The sequence below is a fragment of the Natrix helvetica genome (genome assembly GCF_964273705.1).
Source record: "Natrix helvetica genome assembly, chromosome: 3".
Taxonomy (NCBI): domain Eukaryota; kingdom Metazoa; phylum Chordata; class Lepidosauria; order Squamata; family Natricidae; genus Natrix; species Natrix helvetica.
The window spans coordinates 70,118,184-70,145,899 of record NC_138549.1 but is presented as its reverse complement, the minus strand read 5'-3'; the positions used below and the strand labels follow the sequence as shown (position 1 = coordinate 70,145,899).

The 27,716-nt window shown below is 42.4% G+C and overlaps 1 protein-coding gene across 3 annotated transcripts in view; it reads left to right on the top strand.

Annotated features, from left to right (window-relative positions):
- Positions 1 to 27,716, top strand: part of TPR (translocated promoter region, nuclear basket protein) — a 63,127-nt gene that overhangs the window by 27,686 nt on the left and 7,725 nt on the right. For 2 of the 3 annotated variants that reach the window (XM_081948477.1, XM_081948476.1), the window contains exons 24-43: positions 1,075 to 1,191; positions 1,629 to 1,832; positions 1,959 to 2,143; positions 2,788 to 2,935; positions 3,607 to 3,744; positions 4,138 to 4,269; positions 6,041 to 6,171; positions 7,430 to 7,640; positions 8,572 to 8,718; positions 9,471 to 9,669; positions 11,262 to 11,467; positions 12,226 to 12,287; positions 12,930 to 13,138; positions 13,995 to 14,267; positions 14,732 to 14,880; positions 15,566 to 15,649; positions 16,797 to 16,997; positions 17,527 to 17,661; positions 17,926 to 18,016; positions 19,020 to 19,198. In XM_081948477.1, the coding sequence (XP_081804603.1) occupies positions 1,075 to 1,191; positions 1,629 to 1,832; positions 1,959 to 2,143; positions 2,788 to 2,935; positions 3,607 to 3,744; positions 4,138 to 4,269; positions 6,041 to 6,171; positions 7,430 to 7,640; positions 8,572 to 8,718; positions 9,471 to 9,669; positions 11,262 to 11,467; positions 12,226 to 12,287; positions 12,930 to 13,138; positions 13,995 to 14,267; positions 14,732 to 14,880; positions 15,566 to 15,649; positions 16,797 to 16,997; positions 17,527 to 17,661; positions 17,926 to 18,016; positions 19,020 to 19,198 (3,201 nt within the window). The remainder of the gene's footprint in view (positions 1 to 1,074; positions 1,192 to 1,628; positions 1,833 to 1,958; positions 2,144 to 2,787; positions 2,936 to 3,606; positions 3,745 to 4,137; positions 4,270 to 6,040; positions 6,172 to 7,429; positions 7,641 to 8,571; positions 8,719 to 9,470; positions 9,670 to 11,261; positions 11,468 to 12,225; positions 12,288 to 12,929; positions 13,139 to 13,994; positions 14,268 to 14,731; positions 14,881 to 15,565; positions 15,650 to 16,796; positions 16,998 to 17,526; positions 17,662 to 17,925; positions 18,017 to 19,019; positions 19,199 to 27,716) is intronic. The other variant, XM_081948478.1, reaches the window with a different exon arrangement.

Here is a 27,716-nt window from a genome sequence, read left to right as displayed (position 1 = left end):
TATAAATATGTTAGCAATTGGAATCAAAATGAATCATGATATTCATTCATATTATATTCTCTTTCTGAAATTTTCTCTGTCTATCTCTTATCTCTGTTCTCTTGCCAGAATGAGTTTCTTTGTATCTCTGTTTCTATCTTTCGGGGTCAAAGACCTTGCATCTGGCTGTTTGAATATGCCTGGCATGGTATATAGCTGGTTAAGGGTTAAGTAGCTTGGTAAAAGAACATCAAAAATAATAATAATGAAAGTTTTTAGAAGCTAGTCGCTGTTTCTTTCTCTCGTTTTCTTTCCAGATTATTCATAATTAAAACATATAATTTTAATTTACTCATTAAAAGTAGTGGCAGAAGAGAAAGACTGCACAAAAAGGTTTAGAGATCTAGATACTTTTTATCTGCAATTTGTGTTCTGTACATTTTCGTTTATAGAAGAAAGATTCATTCAATAATGGTTTCAGTCACTATGTGTTCAAAGGTCTAAGGATTTATAGGAAAACTTGTATTTCCATGTCTAGTGAGAATATCTAATATCGGATTTCATTTTCCATCTCTCTGCATCTCCTGTAGTTTGATCTTTCGCAGATCAGAAATCTGGTATGAGATAGGCCAAATTGAAGTATGCCGAAGAACAGGAAATGGAAGGTTGCAGATATGGAAAAGTTTAGGTTGTCTGACCCTGTTTCATCCCAAAGCTAAATAGCTATGATTCAGTTGAATCCCCTCCAACTGCAAGCTGCACAAGATCATTCCCCCCCAAAAGATGTGATAACATAAATGTCTCTTGATTCACTTCTACAGTTTGCAGACAGGCAGTATCTTAAAAGTCCTTAAATTCCTCTATAACTCTGTTAAAAATATTTCTTTGGGAATATCTAGAAGCAGAAATGTATTTAGGGATATTTCTTTGGTAAGGAGTTTCAGTATCTAAAGTGCTACAAATATTTGACCTTAAGTTAGGCAAGTCCAGGACATTTTTAATCATTGTTATTTTAAAACATAGGTCTATACTATTCTTTTAGATAAACATTTTTTAAAAGAAATGAAAATTTGATCCTTGATGCTTTGTTTGTAGCTTTCCGAGTTAAAGAAAAACCTCTCCAACATGAAGTCTGAACTTCAGGAAACTCTCCAGCGAGCAAACACAGCACTCAGCAATGAACAGCAAGCTAAACGGGACTGCCAAGAGCAAGTATGGTTCTCAAATGTTTGGCTGACCTTTGCAGTTGAATTAAGTATTGATTAAATTGGGTAAATGGTTAAGAGTCACTTTTGCATGTCAGTAATAAGTGTACACCAATTACGAAGAAGGCATTCTAACACTAATTTCTCCATCTCGCAGAAGACGCTTTAAAATTAAAGGCTCTGTTATTGTTGCTGTTCTGTGATGTGGAATGATGTTTTTTCCTTGAGAGTCTGAAAGAGATTTAATGCATCAGCTTTTATTTCCACCCATTGACCCTTGATAAATCAACAGGGGACTTTTTGACCACCCATTATGTTTTCATACACATAAGTCAACGGTTAGCCAGCAAGTATAAATCTCTTACTTAGGAAACAACCATAAGGAAACTAAATCATTGAATTTATTACAAACTCTGAAGCAATGATAATTCTGGCTTCTTATAGGCAAAGATAGCTGCTGAAGCTCAAAGTAAATATGAACGGGAGCTGATGCTTCATTCTTCTGACGTTGAAGCTTTACAAGCTGTCAAGGAGCAAGTTGCAAAGAATTCAACAATAAAGCAGCAATTAGAGGAAGCAGCCCAAAAAGCAGAATCCACATTGCGAGAGAGCAGAGCTTCGTGGGAAGAACGAGAAAGAGCATTAAAGGTGAAGGGTGTTTTTTTTTCTTTTTGCCTCTAGCAATCTGGCAGGTTTTATGACCCGGCCTAGTCTTTGAATTCAAGTTTATTTGTTGAGGCGTCTGGGATGATCTGTTTTGGTCTTCTCTCCTAGGATGAAGCTTCTAAGCTTGCATCTCGCTGTGAAGACTTAGAGAAACAAAGCCAACTGTTGCACGAACAGCTGGAAACTCTGAGCAACAAGATGATGGCTTCAATGAAGGAAGGCGGGTCAGGAGCCCTGAATGTGTCTCTCACTGAAGAAGGAAAATCACAAGAGCAAATGGTAGAAATTATCAGGTATTGTTGAGTTCAATGTATTGATCCAATACAGTTTTGATTACTGCATGCATGGTACCTGGTGTGCACCAGGTATGCATACCATACCCACATTTTGCAGCTCACTTTGCACGCAGCGTGTGAGAAGATGAACATGAAAATATCTTCGAACCAGCGCAACTGTTAGAACAAATGCTATTGAACAAATAGGAGCACCATGATTGTCTGTGCTTTCTTTGTCTTGAATTTCTACCCTATATATTCTCTACCCTATTTAACTACTGTGTGATCATAGGGAATGATGATTGAGAGATGAATCAAAATTCCCACTCTAGTTTATATCTTATTTGAGGTTTGATTGTCTCTTGTTCATATACCCACTAACACAAGCTCCCCAGGACTGGGAGGACAACTCAGTTCTTCATTCCAAAACCATGATGCCATGTTCATGTTCTAGAGTGCAATGTCGCCAAAACTAAATCCCAGTTTTGGTGAATGACACACCTTTTTTTTTCTTTTAGAGGTGTTTATTTAAATTTAAATATTTTTTTTAAATTTTAAATTGAAATATCCAAATGTTTAGATTTGTGGATCAAAAATACCCCTATCAAGACTATTTTGGAGAGCTATAAACTTACCTAGATCCCCCCCCCCTCCTATGACAGGTTTATTCGCAGAGAAAAGGAGATTGCAGAAACTCGATTTGAGGTTGCACAAGTAGAGAGCTTACGCTACCGCCAGCAGGTGGAACATTTAGAAAGAGAGCTGCACGAGCTACAGCAAAGTCTGAATGCAGAGAGGGAGAAAGTACAAGTATGTATCCACACATTCCTTCTCATCCTTTTTTTTTTTTAAATGATGGTTCTTAGACAACAAACAAGCATTACAACTTATTGCGAGACTGCACATATTATTAAGGAATATCGCTTTAATAATATCTGGGCAATACCACTGACCTGTTTTTAGAAATGCTCCTTTTGATAAATAAAAGAATGCCCGATATGCGAACATGAAAAACTAAATTAATGGTCCTCTGAAAAAATCACGAGGTTTGTCTAAAGAAGGTGTATAATTGGGACCAAGTTACCTTGGAAGATGATTTGTTGTATGTGTAGAATAATGGTGAAACCCAGTGTGCCTGGTTGACATGTAATAGTTGGCTATGAACTTGAGTCCTAGAATGTCCTAAAAATTTTTGTTACTACATAAGATTCTGTAACAGAAAATGCATGCTATATAAAGGAGAAAAAAGGAGGAGGAGGAGGAGGAGGAAGCTCAGTCCTCTGGACACATGGATCTTATTAAATTCTAAATTATATTTCATGTATGAACTCAGTTTGCGAGTTCATACATATTTTACATATAGTTTAGTATAAATATTTTGTGGCAAGTAATCATTTCTCAAGAAAATTTAACAGTGGAAATGAAAAGCAAGTTAGGAATTTGCAGATATATTTGGATTTGAACAATGCATTGTATTGTAGGTGACTGCAAAAACAATTGCTCAACATGAAGAATTAATGAAGAAGACAGAGACCATGAATGTTTTGATAGAAACAAATAAGATATTAAGAGAGGAGAAAGAGAAATTGGAACAAGAACTTCAGCAAATGCAAGCAAAAGTTAGTATGAATTTTAAATTTGTCCTTGACACGTCTAAAACAAAATTTCTAAATCAGTCCTTTGCCCATATAGTTATAAATCTGTGATTTTCATTCAATTCAGAAAAAATATTGCACTATTGGTACTTTTTTAAAAAAAGAACTGTTTTGTTCTAAATTTTGCAGAATGAATAAGATCTGATTATTGATTTGTGGAAAGTTGGAAAATATAAAAAAAACTCCTTTAAAATATCTATCTATCTATCTACGGTTATAACCCACAGTCTATTTACCAACAAACGGGTGGAATATTAAAAGACATAATGCTACAATCTATTTATATCCTCAAACAAATGTATTTAGACTGCATAGGGAAACAATGCTCCAAGTAATTATCCCAAGTGATGATTTCAGGTGCGTAAGCTGGAAGCTGATATCATGCCTCTGCAAGAATCCAATGCTGAGCTCAGTGAGAAAAGTGGGATGCTTCAAGCAGAGAAGAAGCTGCTGGAAGAGGATGTCAAACGATGGAAAGCCCGGACTCAAGTGAGCTCCTTTTAGATTTTAGAGCATGCATGACATTTCTGGAGAATTAAAAACAGCTGTTTTCTTAACAATGGTTGAAAACATAGGAAGAACAAGAGAACAAAAGTTTAAAAAAAAGGTTAATAGTTGCTGTGGAGGGTTGTGAGTCTATATATGCGATGTACCTTTTGCTATATAGCAGCGATGGTGAACCTTTTTTGGCTCGTGTGCCACAAGGGGGGGAGCGCAGGGGGGGTCGTGTGCGGGCGTGCCACACCCATAATGCAACGCGCGACCCCCCAGTGTGCATGTGCTCACAACGCGCGACCCCCCCCCATTTTTACATGCTTTTTTCGCCCTCCCTAGGCTCCAGAGGCTTTATAGGAGCCTGGAGAGGGCGAAAAGAGCCTCCCCCCCCCCCTGAGGCCCTCCGGAGGCTTCAGGGACCATCCGGAGGCTTCCCTGAAGCCTTCAGAGCGCTTAAAACCACCCTCCAAGCAAACCGGAAGTGACTTCTGGGTTGCTCGGAGGGTGGTTTTAAGCGCTCCGAAGGTGTCAGGGAAGCCTCTGGACGGTCCCTGAAGCCTTCGGAACGCTTAAAATGACACCCCGAGCAACCCAGAAGTCACTTCTGGTTTGCTCGGATGGTGGTTTAAGCGTTCCGAAGGCTTCAGGGAAACCTCCGGACGGTCCCTGAAGCCTCCAGGGTGTGTGTGGGGGGGGGCTCTTTTCGCCCTCCCCAGGCTCCTATAAAGCCTCTGGAGCCTGGGGAAGGCGAAAAATAGCTTTTAAAAAGGTGAACTTTTTCCCATAGGCCATAGGTTCGCCATCACTGCTATATAGAAAAGAATGAAATTAAGAGAGAAAGCAATTAAGGTATGAAGGAGCTTGAAGAATGAAATCGATCATGAAATGTGAGAAGTTTCATAGGTGCAGATTATTTGAGAAAATAAGAATATCCAGGGGTACAATTCCCCTAAAAGTAAAGTTATAAAGAATTAAATGTTAGTATTTAAGTTTTCATAAGATTTTTTTCTTCTAAAGTATCAGTTATAAGTGGTGAGGAAGTAGTAGTATACCAGTATAAATTGTCATCGTCCCCCTCGTGTGTGTGTGTGTGTGTTTGTGTTTGTGTGTGTGATGTGAATGGTGTACTTTTCTCCAGCTCCTTTGCAGCCTTTGTCCAAGCAACAGTATTTCTTACTAATGACGGCCTATTTTTAAAATGTAAATGTGTAATACATTAGCTCTTCTGCTACAAAGAGTTTGTTGTAAAGAATATAACAACAAATCTCGCTGGGGAAAGCATTAATCAATTTTAATTCTCTGAGCAAAAAGGTATACATATCTTATACAAAATGTATATCAATTGTGAGTTTAGATAAACCTTCTTACGTATCAAATTTCTACCCTAAATTCTCAGAATCTCTGAATGCTTATTTATAGCCTTGGCTTATAGTATCTAGATTAGGGGTCTCCACGCCCTGGTCCGTGGACCAGCACTGGTCCACAGCATGCCAACAACCGGTCCGCGCAAACAAGCGAAGCCCTATCGCCAGGATGCAGGCAGCACATGAAACAACGCTGCCTCCAGTTCACGAGGAAATCTACGGAACTGGTCCCTGGTGCCAAGGTTGGGGGTTGCTGATCTAGAAGAAACCCTTTGGATATTGTCATTTTGATCCAAGTCTTGGGTTCACTTTTACATTCTTTCACTTTCTGAAATGCAAAAGAGTACTAAATTAAAACTATACCTGTCTTAAGTTTATGATTGTTTAATGTTCTCTTCCAGCATTTACTGAGCCAACAAAAAGATGCAGATGTTGAAGAATATCGGAAGCTTCTTTCAGAGAAGGAAGTGAACAACAAACGCATTCAGCAGCTAAGTGAAGAAATAGGCAGGCTTAAAGCAGAAATTGCAAGGTGATTTGTAAAGAATGCCTTATGATCTGAAAAAACACTGGGGTACTGTGAGATCTTTTCTAAAACTAATATATTGTATTCCTTTATATGAGCTCAAAACATCTTCACAGAACGTTTTAATCCATATGTTTGTTCAAGTTTTACTTGCGGAGAATTACATGTCCTTGTTCCACTTGCCTAAGGGCTATCCTTGTATTGCATTTTCTTTTCTGAAATGCACTGCATCTTGCTTTCTGGATATTCCATGTTTGATGGTTCCCGTCTTCCTGCAATGTGGATAAAACTGAACAATATGATAGTAGCTGAAAAGCTTTATGTAATAGAGCAAATGCTTTACATGATCATTTTACTCGCCTTCATCTCCAATTAAATTATCTCAAATGGCAGGATGACAAAAATCTTTGCCCAGCTCCAAAAATGAGGTACATGGAGACTTGGATCCAGAGTTTTCTTGACAGATTAGAGTAGCATTTGCACAGAATACTGTCACTATATTCTTCATACTTTCCTGACCCACTATCCCATCATTCATTTTTCAGAAGTAGAGTATTAAGAGTTAGGAAATGAGGGCCCAGGAAAGACCTTTGCTGTCTGAGCAAAATCACAAATTTCCTAAACTCTGACCAGAAGAGTTTTTTCCTTTGGTTGGCATTTTATCTACTTGTTGAGTTCTTCACAAGGCCCTGGAGTAGGCAGATGTCATTGTTTGCTGGTGTTAAAAGTAACCTTGCAGGATGCAAGCTGCTCCAATAAAGCTACCTTTTGCAATTGACTGGTGGCAATTTTGTAAAGCCAATGGTGTTCAAGTGGGGCTCCAGATGTTTTAGGGATTGCACCCAAGGAGCCTACCTTCTTTGCTTTCTTTTATCACATTTGTCCTAATTCTATTTACAGGTCTTTGCATTTTCTGATTTTCACCAGTTCTTTCTCGTCTGCTTAAGACAAAAGACTGGAGTGTTATGTGCAGGTGCTTCCCTGTTTGAATTCTAAAGTCCCAAAACACTTTACCTTTTTAATTTTCTATTACTTTGTATAGTTTATGGTTCCACCAGTTCTTGTGTTCAGGTAAATGATATTTCTTGCAGATATTAGATTTTTATCTGCCTGATAAATGTTATCTGAAAGTTTAACATTTCTTTGAAACTTTTTAACTGGATCTTTGAAACCAAATATTCATTTAAATTGCTCAAATTTTAAAAAGTACAGCAGTTGTATATTGTATTCATTTGTATTTAATTCTTTTTCAATTAATTTTAAGAACAAATGCATCACTGACAACAACTCAGAATGTGGTCCAGAGCCTCCGGGAAGATCTAACAAAAACAAAAACAGAAAAGGAAAACCTTCAAAAGGACCTGGAGGCAAAAGTAGTAGATATTCAAGAGAAAGTCAAGACAATAACTCAAGTCAAGAAAATTGGACGTCGCTACAAGACTCAATATGAAGAGCTGAAAGCACAGCATGATAAGGTAAGGCTTTGGCCATTCATGGTCTGTGAAAGTTGACTGGCATAGCTTAAAAAGCACCTGATAGTTTTCAGGTTTAGATAGTCTTGATGAGTACCAGTGGTCATACTTCTGTCTAGTCTTCATGCTTCCTGTTAATGTCAATGTGGTTAAGCTACATACTAAATCTGAAATTACTCTAGGAGAGAGAATCTGTATACTTAAGAGGTGTTCAACAACACTGAACATTGATGATACCTTTTTGATTTCCTCAATATCCTTTCCATGATTCTTAAGAGAAGACACTTCCTTTGCTTTAGACATGCCTCTTTCCCATCTTTTTTCTGTAACAGTGATCTGATTGTGCTGGCTACCTTAGGCTATAGTCTCACAAAACCTCCTTTTCCTCAACTCACAAACACATACCCATCTTCTGAAATAACCAGTCTATGCGGAGGGCCTGAAATGCTCAGTGATCTTCTATAATGGCTAACTGGGCTTCATGCAGCCATCCCTGTCTCCTTTAAGCATGTGCTGTGATTTTGTTGAAAACTATCAGTATGGGTTTTTTTCTCAGAAAACAAGAGAAGTAAAATATATGTACGTATGTGTGCGTTTATGTGTATGTGTATCTGTTCATTTGTCTATGTCCCACATCCCAAATACTAGGGGAAGAACTATTTATTTTGCTCTTTAATTATTAAATTTATATGCCCCCATCTTACTATCCAAAGCAACTAAAAATATTAGCCTCTAGCTGCAAAACAAAATAAAAACTTCCAATGCAATTGAAGCTTTCTTGTTATTCTGCATAGACCCGCAACGTTGAATTTCATCTCCACAGCTTTAGTGCAGAAAACAGGCCAGTGTGTAGGATTTCTGTACCATGTTAGTAGCATATACTAAGGCTGGATATCGTTGTACAAACATTATTCTTAATGGTCTGAAATTGCAGATGGTTGCTGAGACTTCCACACAGGCTTTTGCGGAACAGCAAGAACAGCATAATTCAGAGAAAGAACATCAGGACACGAAAGAGGCTCTAAACCAAGCTGAGGTCAAAATAAAATCTTTAGAGGGGCAGATTGAAATTCTACAGAAGGTAAGAGAACTTTCAAGGGGAGCATCTGTGCGGCTCTGATGTATTTATTAGCAAAACAGAAATAGAGTTTGTCACTTGAAAACAAAGTCACTTTTAAGCCTCTAAAGCAGGGGTGTCAAACTCGATTTCATTGAAGGCTGCATTGACCTCAGGAGGTGGGATGGACATGGGCAGGGTGGGTGTGGCCAGCTTGACATCACTCATGTCGGCACCAGTGGTGGCCCAAGCGCTCTGCCAGCGAAAATGGGCTCCCGAGCTCCGTTTTTTGCCACTGCCAGCGAAAAAGGGAGCTCCAAGCTCCGTTTTCACTGACAGACGGCTGCAGGAGGCCGTCACAGCTGAAAACAGAACTCAGGAGCCCATTTTTGCTGGCAGAGGCACCGTGGGAGAGTCCTTTGCTGTTTCCAGGGTGGCCCCATTGGCCAGATCTAAGCACCCTGCAGACCACATGCAGCCCCCACAGGCCTTGAGTTTGACACCTACTCTAAAGCTTAAGCTTTCACAAATAGTGGTTATGTGAATAAAATAGGAGATTTCCCTCTGGGCACCTGAAGTGCTTTAAGGAAATTATATGGTAGAAAAATGGTTTAGAGAATCCATTCATAGGTATATTATACCATAGGGGAAAAAATAATGGAAGCCTGATCAATAGCAAGCTGTAGGGCGGGTAGGGTATAATTCCTAGCATTATACCAATCCATCAGCTATGGAAAGTTGCAGTGGCCTAATGTTTCATGCCTGGGTTTCCATAGACTCTAGGAGAGAAGGACACTGAAGTAAAGAATCTTCAGGAGCAAGTATCCCAGCTGCAATCCGACCTTTCCCGCCTTCGTCAAGATCTACAGGAAAAAACAGCACAGGAAGAACAACTCAGACAACAAGTTACTGAAAAAGAGGAGAAAACTAAAAAGACCCTTCTGGCCGCCAAGCAGAGGATTGCACAGCTGGCAGGTAAGTTGGCTTTAAATATTTTAAATTCTAGAAGAAATGCCATTTTAAATAAGTGAGTTTGGAGAAGACTCACTATCTGATTTTGATTTAAATTGGCTTTTAAATTGGGAATTACTGGTTTTTCAAATGATTGTTCAACGAAGTAGCATATGGACTAACACAAAAGAAGAGTCTTCGTTAGATAATTTTAATTCAATGCTAGAATTGATCACAGCTGCTATTCTCTTGGAAGAACTTTAATAAGAATAGAGAAGGAAGGAGAACTAGAGATAGGAGAGATTTGGGATACTTTTGTTTTTAGCTATCTTTTATGGATTGTTGTGAGCCGTTGAATCTTTATGTGAAGCCATCTAAGTCCCATTAATAAATAGTCACATCCGTGGAGCCAATACTATAAGATTAACTCTCTCTTCTATTGATGAGACAAGGCCAAGAGCTTCCTTTTTCCCTTGGTGGGAAATGTATGCTCAGTTTATGCTCCTGCATATTTGCTCAGAAGAGAGAGTTCAGCTTTAGAATCCCATAAGGCCATCCTTATGGGAAAGGAGGAAAGAAGGAAACTTCTGCAAGAGGAAATCCTTAGATGTTAGTGCTGGACCACTACAAAGGAGGAGGCATCCTCCTCCCTTTTGCCTTGTAAGAGAAGGCCTTTCTAAAGTAAAATAAGAAAGCAGTAAGTGGGACAGCAGGAACACTACTACTCCCCTTAGAGCCACAAAGAAATGGTGCCAGCATTGTGGAGACAAAGCGATAGGAGGGAAGGGGCAGAAGTTGCAGCCAGGTGGTACCAGTGGTTCTCCAAAATGATAGTCCAGTGTTCCTACCTGGTACAGGGAAGGGGCAGATCAACGACTTTCCTGCTGGAGCAAATAAGTCCCAGAGGAAGCAATTAAATAGCACCCTCAAACCAGTGACATCCCCCCCCCCCAAATCTTAATCAAGCATATGGCTTAGGAGAGGACCAGAACTAAGTTTGCCTACATAGAGCGTACTCTATAGAGCCATGATGGCGAACCTATGGCATGCATGCCCAAAGTGGCACATGAAGCCATGTCGCCCGCCACGCATGGCCTTGCCTATTTGTCTTCCATGTGCATGTGCACATGAGGATTAGCTGTCTTTCCTGCGTGTGGCAGTGCCAAAAGCCGGTGTGCGCATGCGTGCTTGCCAGCTGATTATCAGGTGAGCATGCATGCTGGAAGAACTGGAAGTTTGGCTTTTCTGGAGCGCGATCCCTTCACCCGTGCAACAGTGCTGAAAACAGGAATGTGCATGTGTGCCAGCCAGTTGGAAGTTTGGCTTTTCGGGAGCACGGCCCTAATGAGCGTGCATGTGCATGCGCATGACGTTTCCGCAGGACCGAAAAGGTTTGCCATCACTGCTATAGAGTATAGGAAAATCAACTCGTTTGAATTATGGTGTTGGAGAATGCTTCTGTGCATTCTTTGGACAGCAAGTACTGAGGCATATATATTTTTTCCTTCCTCCAAGAAGAAAGCTTGTAACATTTATAAAACTGTCCAGTTTTTACTAAAATACTTTGGTATGCACTATCAAAATGAAGTGATTGATTGTTCTCTCCTTTAATTCAGGGGCAAAAGATCAGCTGACTAAAGAAAATGAGGAATGGAAGCAAAAGAGCAGCACATTGGAAGAACAAAAGACAGAATTAGAAGTTCGGATGAGTGCACTTAAATCACAATACGAAGGCCGAATTTGTCGTCTAGAGCGAGAACTCAGAGAGCAACAAGAGAGACATCACGAACAGCGAGATGAGCCTCCAGAATCTACTAACAAGGTAGATATTTTGTGCTAAACAAGACTTCTGTAGATTGAACTTTTTAATGTTTTCTTTGCCTTTCATCCTCTGCATAAGTTTAATGAAAGAGATTGATTAAACTAGCACTGATGATGTTACCTAGCTTGGGTAATGAAATGTCTGCAAGAAAAAACAAGGTCAAAGAGCATTAAGGACCCCTCATCTCAGCCCTGAGCTAAAGATATTCTCCTTTATTGGTAGATTGCTTTGGAGTCTATTTTTCTAGATTACTTTCCCAAGGTATATTACTGTACGTGGGAAAACACCATACATTTACCAACTGCTTACCTGATGAGATTGCAATAAAGGCTCAGGATAAATAGCAATAGCACTTAGACTTCTGTACTGCTTCACAGTAAAATACAGCCCTCTCTAAGCGGTTTACAGAGTCAGCATATTGCCCCCCCAAATTTGGGTCCTCATTTTACCCACCCTGGAAGGATGAAAGGCTGAGTCAACCTTGAGCCTAGTGAGACTCAAACTGCCAAATTGCAAGCAGCCGGCAGTCAGCAGAAGTAGCCTGCAGTACTGCATTCTAATCACTGCACCACCGCAGCTCATATCACCCTATCCTGAAATTTCTATTGATTGTAAGCTACTTCAAGATTTTAATAATAGGTAGCAGTATTCAAATATATTAAATGAATAACTTTATATATATATATATATATATATATATATATATATATGGTTATCTTTTGGCTCCTCTGGCTTAAACTAATAATTCTTATCATTAGGCTCCAGAACAGCAAAGGCAGATCACTCTTAAATCAACTCAAGCTGCAGGTGACCGAGGAATGTGAGTTCTTAATCTTTTTTTCTGTTATACTTTTTGAACCGTCTCTAACTTAATTTAGAAGCAAAGCATAGCTCATTTTGTCTCTTCTCTTTAGTTTTCCTCTTTCATAAGAATGAAAGTTGCTAAGTTTCTACTAATAGTCAAAATAATAAAGACTACCCAATGCATATTTCCAAACCTTTTTCCATTGGAAAGGGCACATTCCATTGCAGAAATAATTAACCTTTAAGTTATAACACATGTAGACAAATCTGTGATGCACCACAATTGAAATATCATAAACTAGGGGAATCCAGAGGGGTCAGTAATGGTCAAGATGGTCACTATCATACAATCAGGCCTACAGTTTGAGTTCTTTTTGCTCCTCTCCCTGATTCAGGGAGCTTGCCTTCCTAAGGATCTTGAGCTGAGAAACATGTATCAAAAGATGTCCAGAACCGTCAAGAGGCTGGGCATTTCTCCTTTGAGGGAAGATTTCTACATTTTAATCTTTTTTACACAGAAAGAAAAAAAAACAAAGTCTAGAATTTTTTGGGGGGGGGGGGGGTTGGTTGGTTTTGCCTTTACTAAAGAGAAGCTGCCTTGTACTCATGATTATACGCTTAAAACATCCACAAGCATATCGTTTTGGATTATTTCTAGCGCTAGTACTTCAGATCCACCAACAGCCAACATCAAGCCAACTCCTGTTGTGTCTACCCCAAGCAAAGTGACAGCTGCTGCCATACCTGGGAACAAGCCCACCCCAAGGGCTAGCATCCGTCCAATGGTTACACCCGCTACAGTCACCAACCCTACAACTACTCCAACGGCTACCGTTATGCCAACAACACAAGTGGAGACTCAGGAAGGTAATTTCTGATTGAAACGTACTGGATTAAAAATAAATGTAAAGACATAATAAACAAATGCTTACTGTTTGTAAGAAAATGGATCAAAGTCAGAAGGTCAGAGTCTCTTTTGAGAGAGGGGCGGTCTAGAAATCCAATAAAGTTAAGTTAAGTTAAGGTTGGCCCAACTGCTATAAAGCCCCTTAATTGCTTAAAGAAAGAAAATGTATATCCAGGTTGAAATTGAGAAAACCACAGGTATGTGAAAAGGTCATAACATCCCCCATCATAATACTTAGGTGTCCCTAATTCAAGGATTTTATGCAGCCTGAATCTTCTCATTAAAGTCTAAAGATCTCTGGATAGTATCATGTAAAATAGCATCATTGCAAAAATGTACTTAAAAGCCAGTTTAAAAGTGTGAAAAGATGAGAAATGGAACTTGAAAAAAACATACTTTGGTGGGCTGTAATATGAACTCTTTTACGATGGAAAGGCTAACTTATTAGAACGCATATCTGTTAATTCTAGGTGGTTCTGTTCCTTGTTGGTGAAAATAGCATGTATTTCACAATGACAATGTCTAGTGCTTTTTGTTGCATATTTAATCATAAATCTTAACATTGTAAGAGATGCTTGTCTCAATATTTAAATGTCATACTATATTAACATGAATCAAATTGCAGTGTAACAGTTACCTGAGGATAGAAAACTGAAATATAGATTAATTTGACTCTATCAGCAACATCACTATTTTTTTTTTTTTTTAAGAAAGTGAGATGACGTAACTTCTAGATTTTTTCCCCCTCATTCTGAGCTGAGATTCCAGCCTTCACCTTAAGCGGTGAAAGTGACCAGTGTCCTAACTTCATTTCAGCCATGCAGTCAGAAGGACCAGTTGAACATGTTCCAGTCTTTGGAAGCACAAGCGGATCTGTGCGTTCCACCAGCCCCAATGTGCAGACATCTCTTTCCCAGCCCATCCTGACGGTTCAGCAGCAAACTCAGGCCACAGCCTTCGTACAGCCTACCCAACAGAGTCATCCTCAGATCGAACCAACAGCTCAAGAACCATCCCCAGCCATCATGGAGGTGGTGCAGAGCTCCCAGATGGAAAGGCCTTCTACCTCAACGGCAGTATTTGGCACAGGTTAGGTTTCTGGAAACCACCACATCCACCTTCTGCTTTCAGTTGTCTAGATTCAGTTCTCAAATATTCAGGGAAAAAAAACTCACTTTGGCTGGGAGTTGAAACCTATCTAGATTGTACCCAGATTAGGAAATATTTGCATGATAGCAATAGCACTTAGAGTTATATACCGCTTTACAGCCCTCTCTAAGCAGTTTATAGAGTCAGCATATTGTCCCCAACAATCTGGATCCTTATTTTACTGACCTCGGAAGGTTGGAAGGCTAAGTCAACCTTGTCATGATATAAATGTTGACCATGTGATATAAAATTAAGCAAGTATTTTCAGCATTTTAGAAGTGTTGATTATAAGCAGCCAAACTATTCATCAAAAGAAGAATTCCATAGCCACTGTTTGTTTTTTTCTTTTTCTTAGATCTTTAATGTGATGTATTTGACTAAAGGAAAACATTATTCTCTTTTAGTTTCAGCTACTCCCAGTTCGTCTCTGCCTAAACGAGCACGAGAGGAAGAAGAAGAGAATACTGTTGAAAACTCAGAACAGATTCCCGAGGAAATGGTTGATCTGCCTCTTGCAAAGAAACTGAGAAGTGTGCAGAGAGTTGGGCCAGAGGTTTGTAAGGGGAACTATTGGGTTATGAGCATCTCCAGGGGAAAAATGCAGTCTTAGATATTGGCTTTCAACCATTTTGAATATCAGACTGTATTAATTGCCGGGTCCCAGGGTCATGTCATTTCCTTTTGCGACCTGACAAGCAAAGTCAACGGAGAAGCCAGATCATTTAACAAACACATTAGTAACTTAACAGCTGCAGTGATTCACTTAACAACTGTGGCAAGAATGGTCCTAAATGGGGCAGAACTCACTTTTCTGCTTAGCAACAGAAATTTTGGGTTCATTTGTGGTCATAGGTCAAGGGACTACCTCTCTAAGTATAATCTTTATTGTCATTGTACTTAAATACAACAAAATTGGCTACCATATTTCTCATTAAAATTGTCTTACATATTCATTTGTCAGATATGAAATGTCAAGTAATAAAGTGATTGCAGATTTAAGTGATCTGTATTGGACAAGTTTTTAATAATTAAACATCTTTAATATTAACAACCGACCATGTTATTTAAAACTTAAAAGGTTTGACATTGGTATTCATGGATCAGTAACAATATTAACTAAGGTTTGCAAATTATCACAGTTACAGTAGTAGCCTCTAGTGTAAAATACTGTGTTTTTGATGTGCAGTGTACATGATCTTAATATTTCTCAATTGATGCCATACATTTCTATATTTCAGGAGGAAGTGACTGCAGAAGAGAGCACAGACCGAGAAATAGAAGCTCAGGCTTACAATCAGGATTCACAGGATTCCATTGGCGAAGTAAGTTCCTGATTGCAGGGACAATTCCCACCTTTTATTTGTATGCTGTAGCAACATCCAGAAATATCCATGTGAATGAATTGGGGTTGCTTATCAATTTTTCTCTCCAGCAATAGTGTCCATAGCTCCTCCAATCCTCATATAATTTTTATTATAAGACGATTTTACATAGGCCTTTTAAAAATATCCCCTAACACTCATGCAGGACAGGATGTGCTACCAGAAGAGTGTATTAAAGCAGGGTATATGTGTGTATGCATATATACATGATATGTTTGCACATAATACTGTACCTCTCAGCCTTTTACTCAAGTACAGCTAGTCCTCACTTAGCGACCTCAATTGGGACTGGCAACTAAGTAGTTGCTAAACAGGATAGTGAAATCTACTTGTATAAATCATGCCTACTAATTTAAACTTCTACGAGTTGGTGCAACTGTTCCATCCTTTCTTTCTCTGGGGAAACTTTTCTTTGCATTGCTATTCTCCTGGCATGGATATCTGGTTTCTTGCTACTCTCTTGCTTAAACTAGCAGTTTCGTAGTTCCACTCAGTGATTAGGAGGGACTAGGAGGTCTTTGCAGTAGTTAATTCCACTTTGCCTTAAATAGATGTCAATTCAGGGACATACCCTCTGAAGAAAGACGTTCTGAAATGGCTGGTCACATGGCTTCAAGGTGCTTCATGTTTCTATCCATGTTCACTCTTCAAGTTTCACACAATAGTTTTCACTTAACATATAGGCTTCAAAGTCAAGGAAGCACAGTAGTGTTCATGGGGAGAAGAGGACAAGGGAAGGGAGTCAAGTGATGTCAGCAGTGTTGCAGTGGAAGCCCCACCCCTTTTCTACCTGCACGGTGACGTCACGTATTCAAAAGGGGCAAAGTTTGTAATGCAGAGCCCCATTTATTACTAGTGTATTGTTCACAAAATCAAAGCATGGCTTCTTTCTTGGGGCAGATTAAAGCCCAGTTTCCTATTTGCTACAGCCTTTAAAACTGAGCTAGTGAATGAAGGTTTTAGCCCCATGAAGAGCCTTCTTTCATTTGTGTTCATTTGTGAAAGAGAAAAAAAAGTTGTGAGGATGGTTGTTAATAGTATTTGTTTTAATTTCCCTGATCACTATTGTCTTCCTCTTTATTGGAAGGGTGTCACGCAGGGCGAGTATACACCTATGGAGGATAGTGAGGAAACTTCTCAGTCCCTCCCTATAGACCTTGGACCTCTTCAATCAGATCAGCAGAATACAACCTCATCCCAAGAGTGTCAGGGCAAGAGAGATGATGTCATTGTCATTGACAGTGATGATGAAGAGGATGAAGATGAGGAAAATGATGGTGAAGCAGAAGTAATTTGTACTACATTTATTTTCTTATTTAGTGTGGACCTGTGAGTGAAGAAGCAATTATTTAACACCCCCAAATTCCTATGATAGCTCCTCAGTTCCTATGTATTTTCTCTCATTGAGTCTTATTGAATTGATTGTGGCTTTTTGCAGGCACTCTAGGAGCAACCATTACGTATCTTTAAATATCTTTACATATCTTTAAAGTCAACTAATTCATCAGACTTTGATATTTTTACTAATTTAAAAATGCATTACCATTTTATTTCTAAAAGTTACAGAAATTCTGAATTGAAGGTTGTATTTCCAACTGCTGCTGCTAGGAATAATTTCAGACGTTTATCCAAGAACGCAGTTATAGTTTCATTTTTAGGACCCTTTCTGCCTTTTGTGACAATATAACACTTTTATTATTTGAAATATCACATCTTTTAATTCTCAAAGAAAGATCCCTTTAGTTCCCAAAGACCATTACTTCATCGCATTGTAATGGTTCAGTATACTTAGAGAAAACATTTTTATTTTTTTTTAGGAATATGAAGATGAAGATGAAGAGGATGAGGATGAGGATGATGAAGACACAGGAATGGGGGATGAAGGTGAAGATAGCAATGAAAGCACTGGCAGTGTGGATGGCAATGATGGATACGAAGCAGATGATGCTGAGGTATGAATATTATTTGCTGCTAATCTGGATAAAATCAATGATTTTGAAAATCACCTTTTACATGCAAATCTACTTTAACTTCTTGGGGAAAATATTCTCAGAGTTCTCAATAGCACTGATCAAGACAGATAGCCATTTGGCTTGAAACACTGGAGGTAATTTTTCAGTTCAGAAAGAATCCACGGGAGGAAATGTCATTTTTTCCCTCTCCACCCCTGTTGCTATTACAGCTAATTTCTGGTATCCACTCTTTACTTATTTCAGGGTGCTGATGGAATGGATCCCAGTACAGAAACTGAAGAGAGTATTGCTGGAGGTGAAAGCAGCCAGAGGGCAGCTGACTCTCAGAACTGTGGTATGATTAACTGTGTGTTTTCTGTAATAGTATATGCTTGTTTAAAGGAAACAATCTTTTGGGCAGATTATTCACTAGAGCAGGGGTGTCCAAACTTGGGAACTTTAAGACTTGTGGACTTCAACTCCATGCTGGCTGGGGAATTCTGGGAGTTGAAGTCCACAAGTCTTAAAGTTCCCAAGTTTGGACACCCCTGCACTAGAGGTATCCATGTTTTATGCCCTTGATTTTAGAAAAATATGTATAAATGGTTTTAAGCCATTGAAATCCTTTTAAAACTTGATATATATTTTTGGCTCATTGCCTCTGATTCTTTTTATTGGATGAACATCTAATTCCTTATCTCAGCTAAGCAAAGATGTTTTGAAATCTCTGAAAATTTAAAATCAGGCCCCTCTGCCTTGACAAAATTACCTTGTTTTGTTAGCTCAAGTGTCAGGGTTCCAAATAGCATCCAAAAGTAAATCAGAGTCCAAGGCAAAGTATTGCTCAGAGTTTCAATGTGTTAAGAGAGCCATGTTGGCACACGTGGGAAAACCCGAATATGAAAGCTTCCTGGTTTTCCCCACCCAGTTGTAAGTTCAAGATCTTACCCCCACACCCACAGTTCCATCACATGGTCCAATCTCCCAGTGCCATGCTGGCAGTTCCACCCATCCAATTCTGGTCAGGTGCAGAGACAAAGGATGCCCTTGGCTTTCTAGAAAGAATTTTGTTGCGACTACATGGCATATGACTCCTTACAATCCCCCCTCCCATTTTCCCTCAATAGAAAATGCATAGCAGAATAATAGAAAGTATGGCAGGCCAAAGACCCAAAAGAAAAGATGGCTGCAGGCCTGGCATCAAAGTTTTTTGTTGGGTGATATATTGAACTACTCATCCAAGAAAATATAATTGAGAGTGATTTAGGAAGCTTGAAATGATTTGGAGTTACAAATGTGCCTTTGTAATTATAATTATATCTAAATATAAGTAATTATATATATTTCCATATCATCAGGCGATGGGAGCACAGGTACCGTAGAGTCTACATTCTCTCAGGAAAGCCCAAGGGAACAGCAACCAACATCTGCTTCTGAGAGACAAGTTCCCCGTCCACCTCGACCTCATCCTTTACCTCCACGATTAACTATCCATGCGATTCCTGCTCCACCTCAGGAACTGGGACCTCCAGTGCAGGTGCGAGAATCACAGGGAAGACTCCATTGAAACGGAGTCCTGTGGCTTTGAAAGATTGCTCATTGCTTATTTGTATCAGCAAAACGCAAATCCTCTCTTGGATAGTTATGATGTAGTAAAGCCAAGTTCTATTTTTCTTTATATATTTTACAGCATATTTGCACAAAAAGAGCAATAAAAATGCTCAGGATTATTGTGTTTGGCATATATTTCAAAATTTAACCCCTTTAAACTAAAATATAAATGATAAAAGAATATTATTTCTGCATATTTATCCAATGGGCCCAATTTACATAATGGTTTACCATGTTTGCAATTTGTAATTCCCTAAAACGTGTTCAACATGAATGTTGGGCTATGCAGAGATTTTTTCCTTATGTTGTTGAAGCTAGATAGAGAGCTAGTTACTTAGGTTAGGATAGAGAGAGATAAAGCTTTTAATTAAGCTGGAAGATCAAGTTACTCTGTATTCTTTATAGCAATGTGAGATTTGAGCTCAAATTTCCTAGTTGTACAATGCAATCCCATGCAGCCCTATTCAGAAGGAAATCCTACTAATAAGATTCAGTAAGCAAGTAAGCAATCCATTTACATGCTTAAATGGGCAGTCTAGGGCCCTTCAAATGTTTTTGCACTGTCATCACCCTCACCAGCACAGGTAGTGGACACTGGAGCCCAACAAATTAATAGTGGAGGACCAAAGATTGCCTTTGATGTCTGGGGTTGTATCTTGCCCCCTGCTGTTACATACTGCTATTTTAGTTTTATTCTGGCTATTCCCCTTCCCCAATTCAGATCTATTAGGCTAAGTTTTCTTAAGTTTCTAAATTGCCTAACCCTAGTGGGCTATCCAAAACACATCTCTGGACCTTTGCTCTGTGCTTTCGTATTATCTCTCCTAAATGCATCAGCCTCTCCAAAAGGATTGGTACTGTTTTAAGGATAAAGGAGAAACAGAGCTCATCTCTCCTCTTGCTTCCTTTCTTGTTAGATGATGTGGTACATCTAATGCTTGTTTATTTTGTGCAATTAATCTGGACAATTTAGAAGAGTCGTCCAGAGGAAGTTCATTAATAGCAATAGCACTTAGACTTATATACTGCTTCATAGTGCTTTTACAACCCTCTCTGAGCAGTTTTACAGTCAGCATATTGCTCTCAACAATCTGGATCCTCATTTTACCAACCTCAGAAAGATTTGAACTGCCGAACTGCAGCTAGCAATCAACTGAAGTAGTCTGCAATACTGCACTCTAATCACTGTGCCACCTTGGCTCTTATTAAAGTAGCTCTTTAAAGATAGGATGTTCTAGAATGAGATTTTAAAGTGAACCAAATTGACTGTGATTTTGTGGTTTCGAGTCTGAATGTTGTATAGTGTAGCGTTTAGATTTTTTTGGATATTACATTTCTCCTCACCAGAAAAGAAATCCTTAAAATGCTTACATATGCTTATTTTAAGCAGAACTATATTAGAATTCATAGTCAAGTGTAAATCTATAATTTCAAAAAACATTAGCAGGAAAATCGATTCAAAGATAAACATTTGCAGAGCTGACAATGGCTGACTTCATACTTGCATTCTGTCATTTCTAGGAAAAGCAATAACCAACATAATACTGAACCATAAATCATTGTTAAACACTATGCTAGATGCATCTAGCATTCTCCTGTGTGCTGCTTGGAGAATCCAAGCATGGGTTAACTTTGTCCATTAGCCTAGAGACTGAGTTATGTAAATTGATGGCCACGCCTCCTCTGCCTGGACTAGTTCAATTTTTTTTAACTCAGTCCAGCCTTAAGAGACGCAAAAACTTTTCTCTCTAGGTTATTAGACAAAAGTATTCATCATTATTATTATTCCGCTTGGCTTCCCTCGGAACTCCGTTGTGTGACAGCTTCTGAATCTCTTTCACGGTTGTGTCGACCTTTCCTGCATATGGGTTTGTTCCATTTCGCTTATGGTTTGGTGTTCCTAAAGCCTTTGAGGCCAGGGAACCTGTTATTGATGCCATTACCGCCTACAGCGCTACTCACTGGGAAGGTCGGTTTGCCGCCTTCGTTTGCCTTGCCGTGGTTGGGAGTCGGTTCGCCAGCCCGCACCAGCCACTTTATCCACTACCCGCCATTCCCCTGGTCTCTTCCTTTTGCGACACGTGGAGTCTGGATGTCCCGTCGTTGGAGCCGCTACCCTTACTATTGGCATCGCGCCACCAAGAGCTGCGGCTGCGGTCGCTAGCTGCTTGCGAGGCTGTGTTCTCCTTGCTGTTGGCAGCCATTTTCTTGGCCAATTTGAATTTTCCTCCGCCGCTGTAAGTTGTGGTGGCCATTTTGGAGCCAATTTCGTGCCGAAAACTTAACGATCTGGGCACGGTTTTTCTACTTTCCACCCACAGTGACATAAAATCACCAGTTATCTTGCTCCACGAACGTCATTTCGCCACCATTTGCTGGAGCACGCGCTTGATCTCTTGCGGCCTCTTGTTTCGATTACGATTGGTATTTGGCCTATCTTTGACCGTGAGCTTGAGCCTTTTCAATTCTAGTACTACCATGGCAGATCATTCTACTACCGGGGGCAGCGCTGGGACTTCCACCTCCCCTCAGTTGTCCTCCAATGCCACTGGGACCTCTTCCACAGCGGGTAGGACTACAACCAGGGCTGCTAGCCACAGATCCCGCGCTCATTCAGCGGCACCTGACAGGGCCACTAAGCACGCCAGTAAGACTAAGAATGGGTCTAAGAATCCCACAACTCTCAGGCTGCCTCCCATCTTACTGCCTGAGGGGCCTTCTACCTCCAGCTTAACTGGGATTCAAGGTTGGTCCCCAGACCTTCCTATCCCTCAAGGCTTAGCCACTGAAGGACCTGAATCAGGTCTTCAGGGCTCATCTGGCCCTTCTGAATCCAGCCCAGGCCCAATTCCTTCCTGTTCAGGAGCCTTGGCTACCTTTACTCCCACTGCCGTTGGCATTAGACTGGAGGACAATTCGGAATTTGATTTCTCCCTGGGCTCAGGGACATGATTGTTGCTGCCATTTCTAGGGGAGTAGATGCAGAATTGCAGCGCAGAAGTCAACGATCTAGAAACCTGATTTCTGCTAAGGATTTATCCAATTCCCAGGCTGGTCCTCCTTCTCCATCTACAGCAAGAGCTCTGTTCTGGGGGAGGAAGGAGAAATTTTGGATCTAGAATTATTGGATGATGAAGACCTGGTTCAGGATAAAGTTCCCTTCTCGGGCCTCTTCAGACCGGCCTTATTTAAATCCTTACTTTAAAAGTCCAAGGCCACCTCTAATTTGGGGGAAGCAACCACCCAAGCGAGCACCGAAGTGGGACTTGACCCCACGGAACACTTGTTTCCCGAACAGGTGCAGGAGCGGGAGGCTATTCCATTGCCCAAATTGTTTTTGGACATGATCCAAAAACAATGGTCCCAGCCCACCGCGATTGCACCTCCTAGCAACGGTGATAGGAAGCTTTACGCTTCCACAGCAGAATTAGACATCATCCTACAGTTTCCTACTGTCGATCCTCCGATAGCGGCTTTGGCTTCCCCAGCCCTCATCCCATCTGAGATTTTGGAAGGTTTGAAGGCTGAGGACCGCAAGGCTGAGCTAGTTATTCACAAAATGCACCAGGCGGCTGCCTGGGCATTGCGTGCCGCTACGCCAGCCTCCTTTTTCAGTAGAACTTCTTTAGTCTGGTTAAGACAGCTACAGGAGAGACTAGCGCCAGAGCATTTGTGCCTTCATCAGGATTTCATCAAGATGGTGGCAACATTAGAATTCTCTAATGCTACGCTCAATGCGGCCAAGTTCGCATCCTGAGCTGTGGCATCCAACATAGCTTCTCATCGCCTCTTATGGCTACGCCATTGGCAGGCGGATGTACGCTCTAAATGGCTCCTTGTTTTCACCCCCTTCAAGGGTGGTTTCCTCTTTGGAGCAGCACTAGACCTTATATTGATTGAGACAAGGGACAAGCGAAAGGTGCTCCCTTCGACCGCCAGACGCACGGATAGGTGGCAACAACCTTACCCTCAGCGGCCTTTTCCCCTCCCCTGTACCCCTCTATCTAACAGATCCTTCTCTCAGTCTCAGGACAGGTTTCAGGATAGAGCCAATACTAGGGACAGAGGTAGACACCAACACCAGACTTAGGCCCAGCGGCCCTTTCGTGGTGCCAACAACTGGTCCTTTCATAGGTACCTTCGTAGGTAGGGCACGAGGTTGGCCCTATTAGCTGCCTTTAGCTGCCTTTGCCCACCAACGGGAGGCCACAACCTCAGATGCCTGGGCTCTTCAGACCATGATGCTGGGCCTCACTCTGGAATTCCTGGCCATCCCCCCCGAGACGTTTCATCAGATGCCCGGTTCCCAGGTGCCAGGTGAAAAGACGCCTGATGGAGACAGAGATTCAGCACCTCATTTCCATCAACGCCATAGAACAGGTGACACCTTGCCAGCTGTCTTGAAAGAGGCGGTGGTGAGGCCCCTACTTAAGAAGCCTTCCCTGGACCCATCAGAGCTTGCCAATTATCGTCCTGTCTCCAACCTTCCCTTCTTATCGAAGGTTGTAGAGAGTGTGGTGGCGCAACAGTTCCCTCGTCACCTGGAGGAAATTGACTATCTAGACCCGCGCCAGTCCGGGTTCCAGACCGGTCACAGCACGGAGACGGCTTTGGTCGCGTTGGTGGATGATCTCTGGAGGGCTAAGGATGGGGGTTGTTCCTCCATCCTAGTCCTATTAGATCTCTCAGCAGCTTTCGATACCATCGACCATGGTATCCTGTTGCGTCGGCTGGAGGGATTGGGAGTGAGGGGCACCATTCTGTGGTGGTTCTCCTCCTACCTCTCCGGACGGATGCAATGTGTGTTGGCAGGGGAGCAGAGGTCAACCCTGAGGCCACTCACTTGTGGGGTGCCACAGGGTTCGGTCCTCTCACCTCTCCTGTTCAACACATACATGAAGCCGCTGGGTGAGATCATTCGAGGTTTCGGGGTTGAGTATCATCTATATGCTGATGATACTCAGTTATACATCTCCACCCCGAACCACCCCAACGAAGCCGTCGAGGTGATGTCCTGGTGCCTGGAAGCCGTACGGGTCTGGATGGGCGACAACAGACTCAAGCTCAACCCTTCCAAGACGGAGTGGCTGTGGTTACCGGCACCCCGGTTCAGCCTGTGGGTTCCATCTCTGGCCATTGGGGGTGAGCAACTCGCCCCCGTGGACCGGGCGTGCAATTTGGGCGTCCTCCTAGACACGCGGCTGTCGCTGGACGACCACGTGACAGCCGTGGCTAGGGGGGCCTTCCACCAGGTTCGCCTGGTGTGCCAATTGCGCCCCCTACTGGACCGGGACGCCCTTCGCACAGTCACTCACGCCCTGGTGACGTCCCGCCTGGATTACTGCAATGCTCTCTACATGGGGCTCCCCTTGAGATGCACTCGAAGGCTGCAGCTGGTTCAGAATGCGGCCGCGTGGGCAATTATGGGAAGTACCAGGTACTCCCATGTAACACCTCTCCTGCGCGAGCTGCACTGGCTACCTGTGGCCTTTCGGGTGCGTTTCAAGGTGTTGATTCTCACCTTTAAAGCGCTCCATGGCTCAGGACCTAGTTATTTGCGGGATCGCATCTTACCCCATACATCCCTGCGACCAATTCGCTCTCACAGGGAGGGACTCCTCCGGGTGCCGTCCGCCAAACAATGCCAGCGGGCGACGCCCAGGAGTAGGGCCTTCTCTGTGACGGGCCCGACCCTCTGGAACGACCTCCCCCTTGACATTAGAATTATTACTGACCTCCGCTCCTTCCGTAAGGAACTCAAGACCCACCTGTTCCAATTAGCTGGCCTGAACCAATCGCAATTATGATCTAATCCCTTGATCTTCCTGACTGGTTATTTTAAATTGGGGTATTTTAATTTGGTTTTAATCATTAATTAATCTAGGCATTATTGTACAGACTTATGTTTAATTTGTTTTTATGGGGTTTTGTAATTTGCTGTATATAATGTTTTTTATAATGTTTTTATTCTGTCTGTACACCGCCCCGAGTCCCCTAGGGGAGAGGGAGCGGTTAACAAATCTAATAAAGTAAAGTAAAAGTAAGTAAAGGTGCCATGAGGGCAGGAGGGTCTAGGATTTTATTCCATACTTTTCCTAGTTCCCAAGAGCTTGGGAGGATGGCAGGCCATCCTAGACTTGAAACGGCTCAATTTCTATCTAAAGTACCAAAAATTCAAAATGCAATCACTCAAAAGCATTCTAGCGTGCATTCACCAAGGCGATCTGCTCATCTCCATCGACATCAAGGAGGCATACCTACACGTACTGATACATCCGGCCTATCGAAGGTTCTTGCGCTTCCATTTTACAGGGCGTCATTTCCAATACCATGCCCTGCCATTCGGCCTATTATCGGCCCCGCGAACCTTCACCAAATTGCTAACAGTGATCGCAGCCTCCCTGAGGTCAGTTCCCATAAGGGTCAATTGTTATCTAGATAACATCTTGGTCTTATTGTCTTCCCGGGACCAAGCTTGTCGCGACCTGCAGCAGACGATCGACACCTTACAAGATCATGTCTTTACTTCCCAAAGAGCCATCTGCACCCGACCACGTCCCTTCTACATCGGGACAGTCATCAATTCAGAAATGTGTGTTGTGTCCCTCTCTCAGGAGAGGCAACGAAGTCTGCAGTCCCTGATGAGTCAAGTGTCCAATCAGAGGTCACCTTCCCTCGCAGTACTGTCCCAACTTGTAGGGAAAATGATATCTTGCATAGACATTGTCCCTTGGGCGACCACTCCAGTGGTTTCTCCTCCCCTTTCAGAGGGCCCATACCAGTCATTCTCAGACCAGGACTCATTTACTGACCAAGGTGTCCCTGTCGCTCCGTTGGTGGATGTCGTCCCGAATCCTCAAGGGATGCCTCTTCAAGGAACCGGAGCGGATCATAGTTACAACAGATGCAAGCCAATTCGGATGGGGGGCCTACGCCCTGGATCGAGTGGCACAAGGTCATTGGACCGCCCAGGAGCTGCGGAACAGCATCAATTGGCTGGAGCTACAAGCTATCCGTCTAGCCCTCCGCGAGTTTCGGGACCTGGTGATGTCCAACAATGTGTTGATACTCACCGACAATGTGGCCTCCAAGGTGCATGCCAACCGCCAGGGGGGCACGTGCTCCAAATCTCTGATGATGGAAGCAGAATGTCTACACCACTGGGTGAAGAACCATCTGTTGTCAATCCAAGCGGAGCATATATCGGGCACCGTGAACTTCCAAGCGGATTGGTTGAGCAGGGCCAGGGTGGATCAGGCGGAGTGGCGGTTACACCCAGCCCTGTTCCAAGAGCTCTCCCACCGCTTCGGCCAACTGCAGGTGGATTTGTTCGCTCAACTGACAACACACACCTGTCACGATTCTACACCAGGTTTCAGGTACTGGGGGCGGAAGGCACCGACACCCTTCTCAGTCCTTGGCCAGAGGGCCTCATTTATGCCTTTCCGCCTCTACCAATTGTACCACTAGTCATCCAGAAGATTCTAGCGGAACGGACAGAGATACGCCTGGTTGCGCCGATGTGGCCGAGGCATCCCTGGTATGCCGACCTTGTCCATCTGTCACTCTCGCGCCCATGGAGGATCCCGGACGATTGGATATTCCTCTCGCAAGGGGTCCTCATTCATCCAAATCCACAGCTACTGCAATTAGCTGTGGGGGCACGTGAGCGGGCGACCCTGAGTCAACAGCATTTCTCTGACAGGGTCATTTCCACGAGCCAGGCGGCTTGCCGCCCATTGACGACCCATATCTACAAGGCCTCCTGGCGTGCCTTCTGCAAATGGTGTCGAGCTACAGATGCAGAACCAACCAAGGTGACCATACCACAGGTATTAGATTTCCTACAGATGGGCATGGACAGGGGCTTAATACCTAACATCCTCCACTGCCAGATCGTGGCTTTATCTACCGTGATTGGTGGTGGGCAGGGCCACTACCTGCCACAACACCCAGGGGCACGGGCCTTCCTGAAAGGTGCATCGAACCTAAGCCCACCCATGGTCCATCGTTACCCCACCTGGGACCTTTCCCTGGTGCTCACCTCTGCTCCATTTGAGCCTATTCAGACCATCTCTCTCAGATTACTGACTCTTAAGACTATCCTTTTAGTAGCCATCACATCGGCTACACGTGTGTCCGAGTTGGCAGCGCTATCCGTCTGGGATGACCTCTGCATCTTCCATCCGAACAGAGTCGTCGTACGCTTGGACCCAATGTTCCTTCCAAAAGTCAACTCGTGGTTCCACAGGTTGCAGGAGCTCATTCTCCCGGATTTCTGTCCACAGCCATCTCATCCCCAGGAACGGCGTTGGCATCACCTAGACGTCCGTCATTCACTTCGCCGCTACGTGCAACGCATGGCGTCGTTCAGAAGATGGAGGCCCTCTTTGTGTCTTTCCAACCAGGCATCATGGGGCAAAAGGCATCGTCCCACACTATCG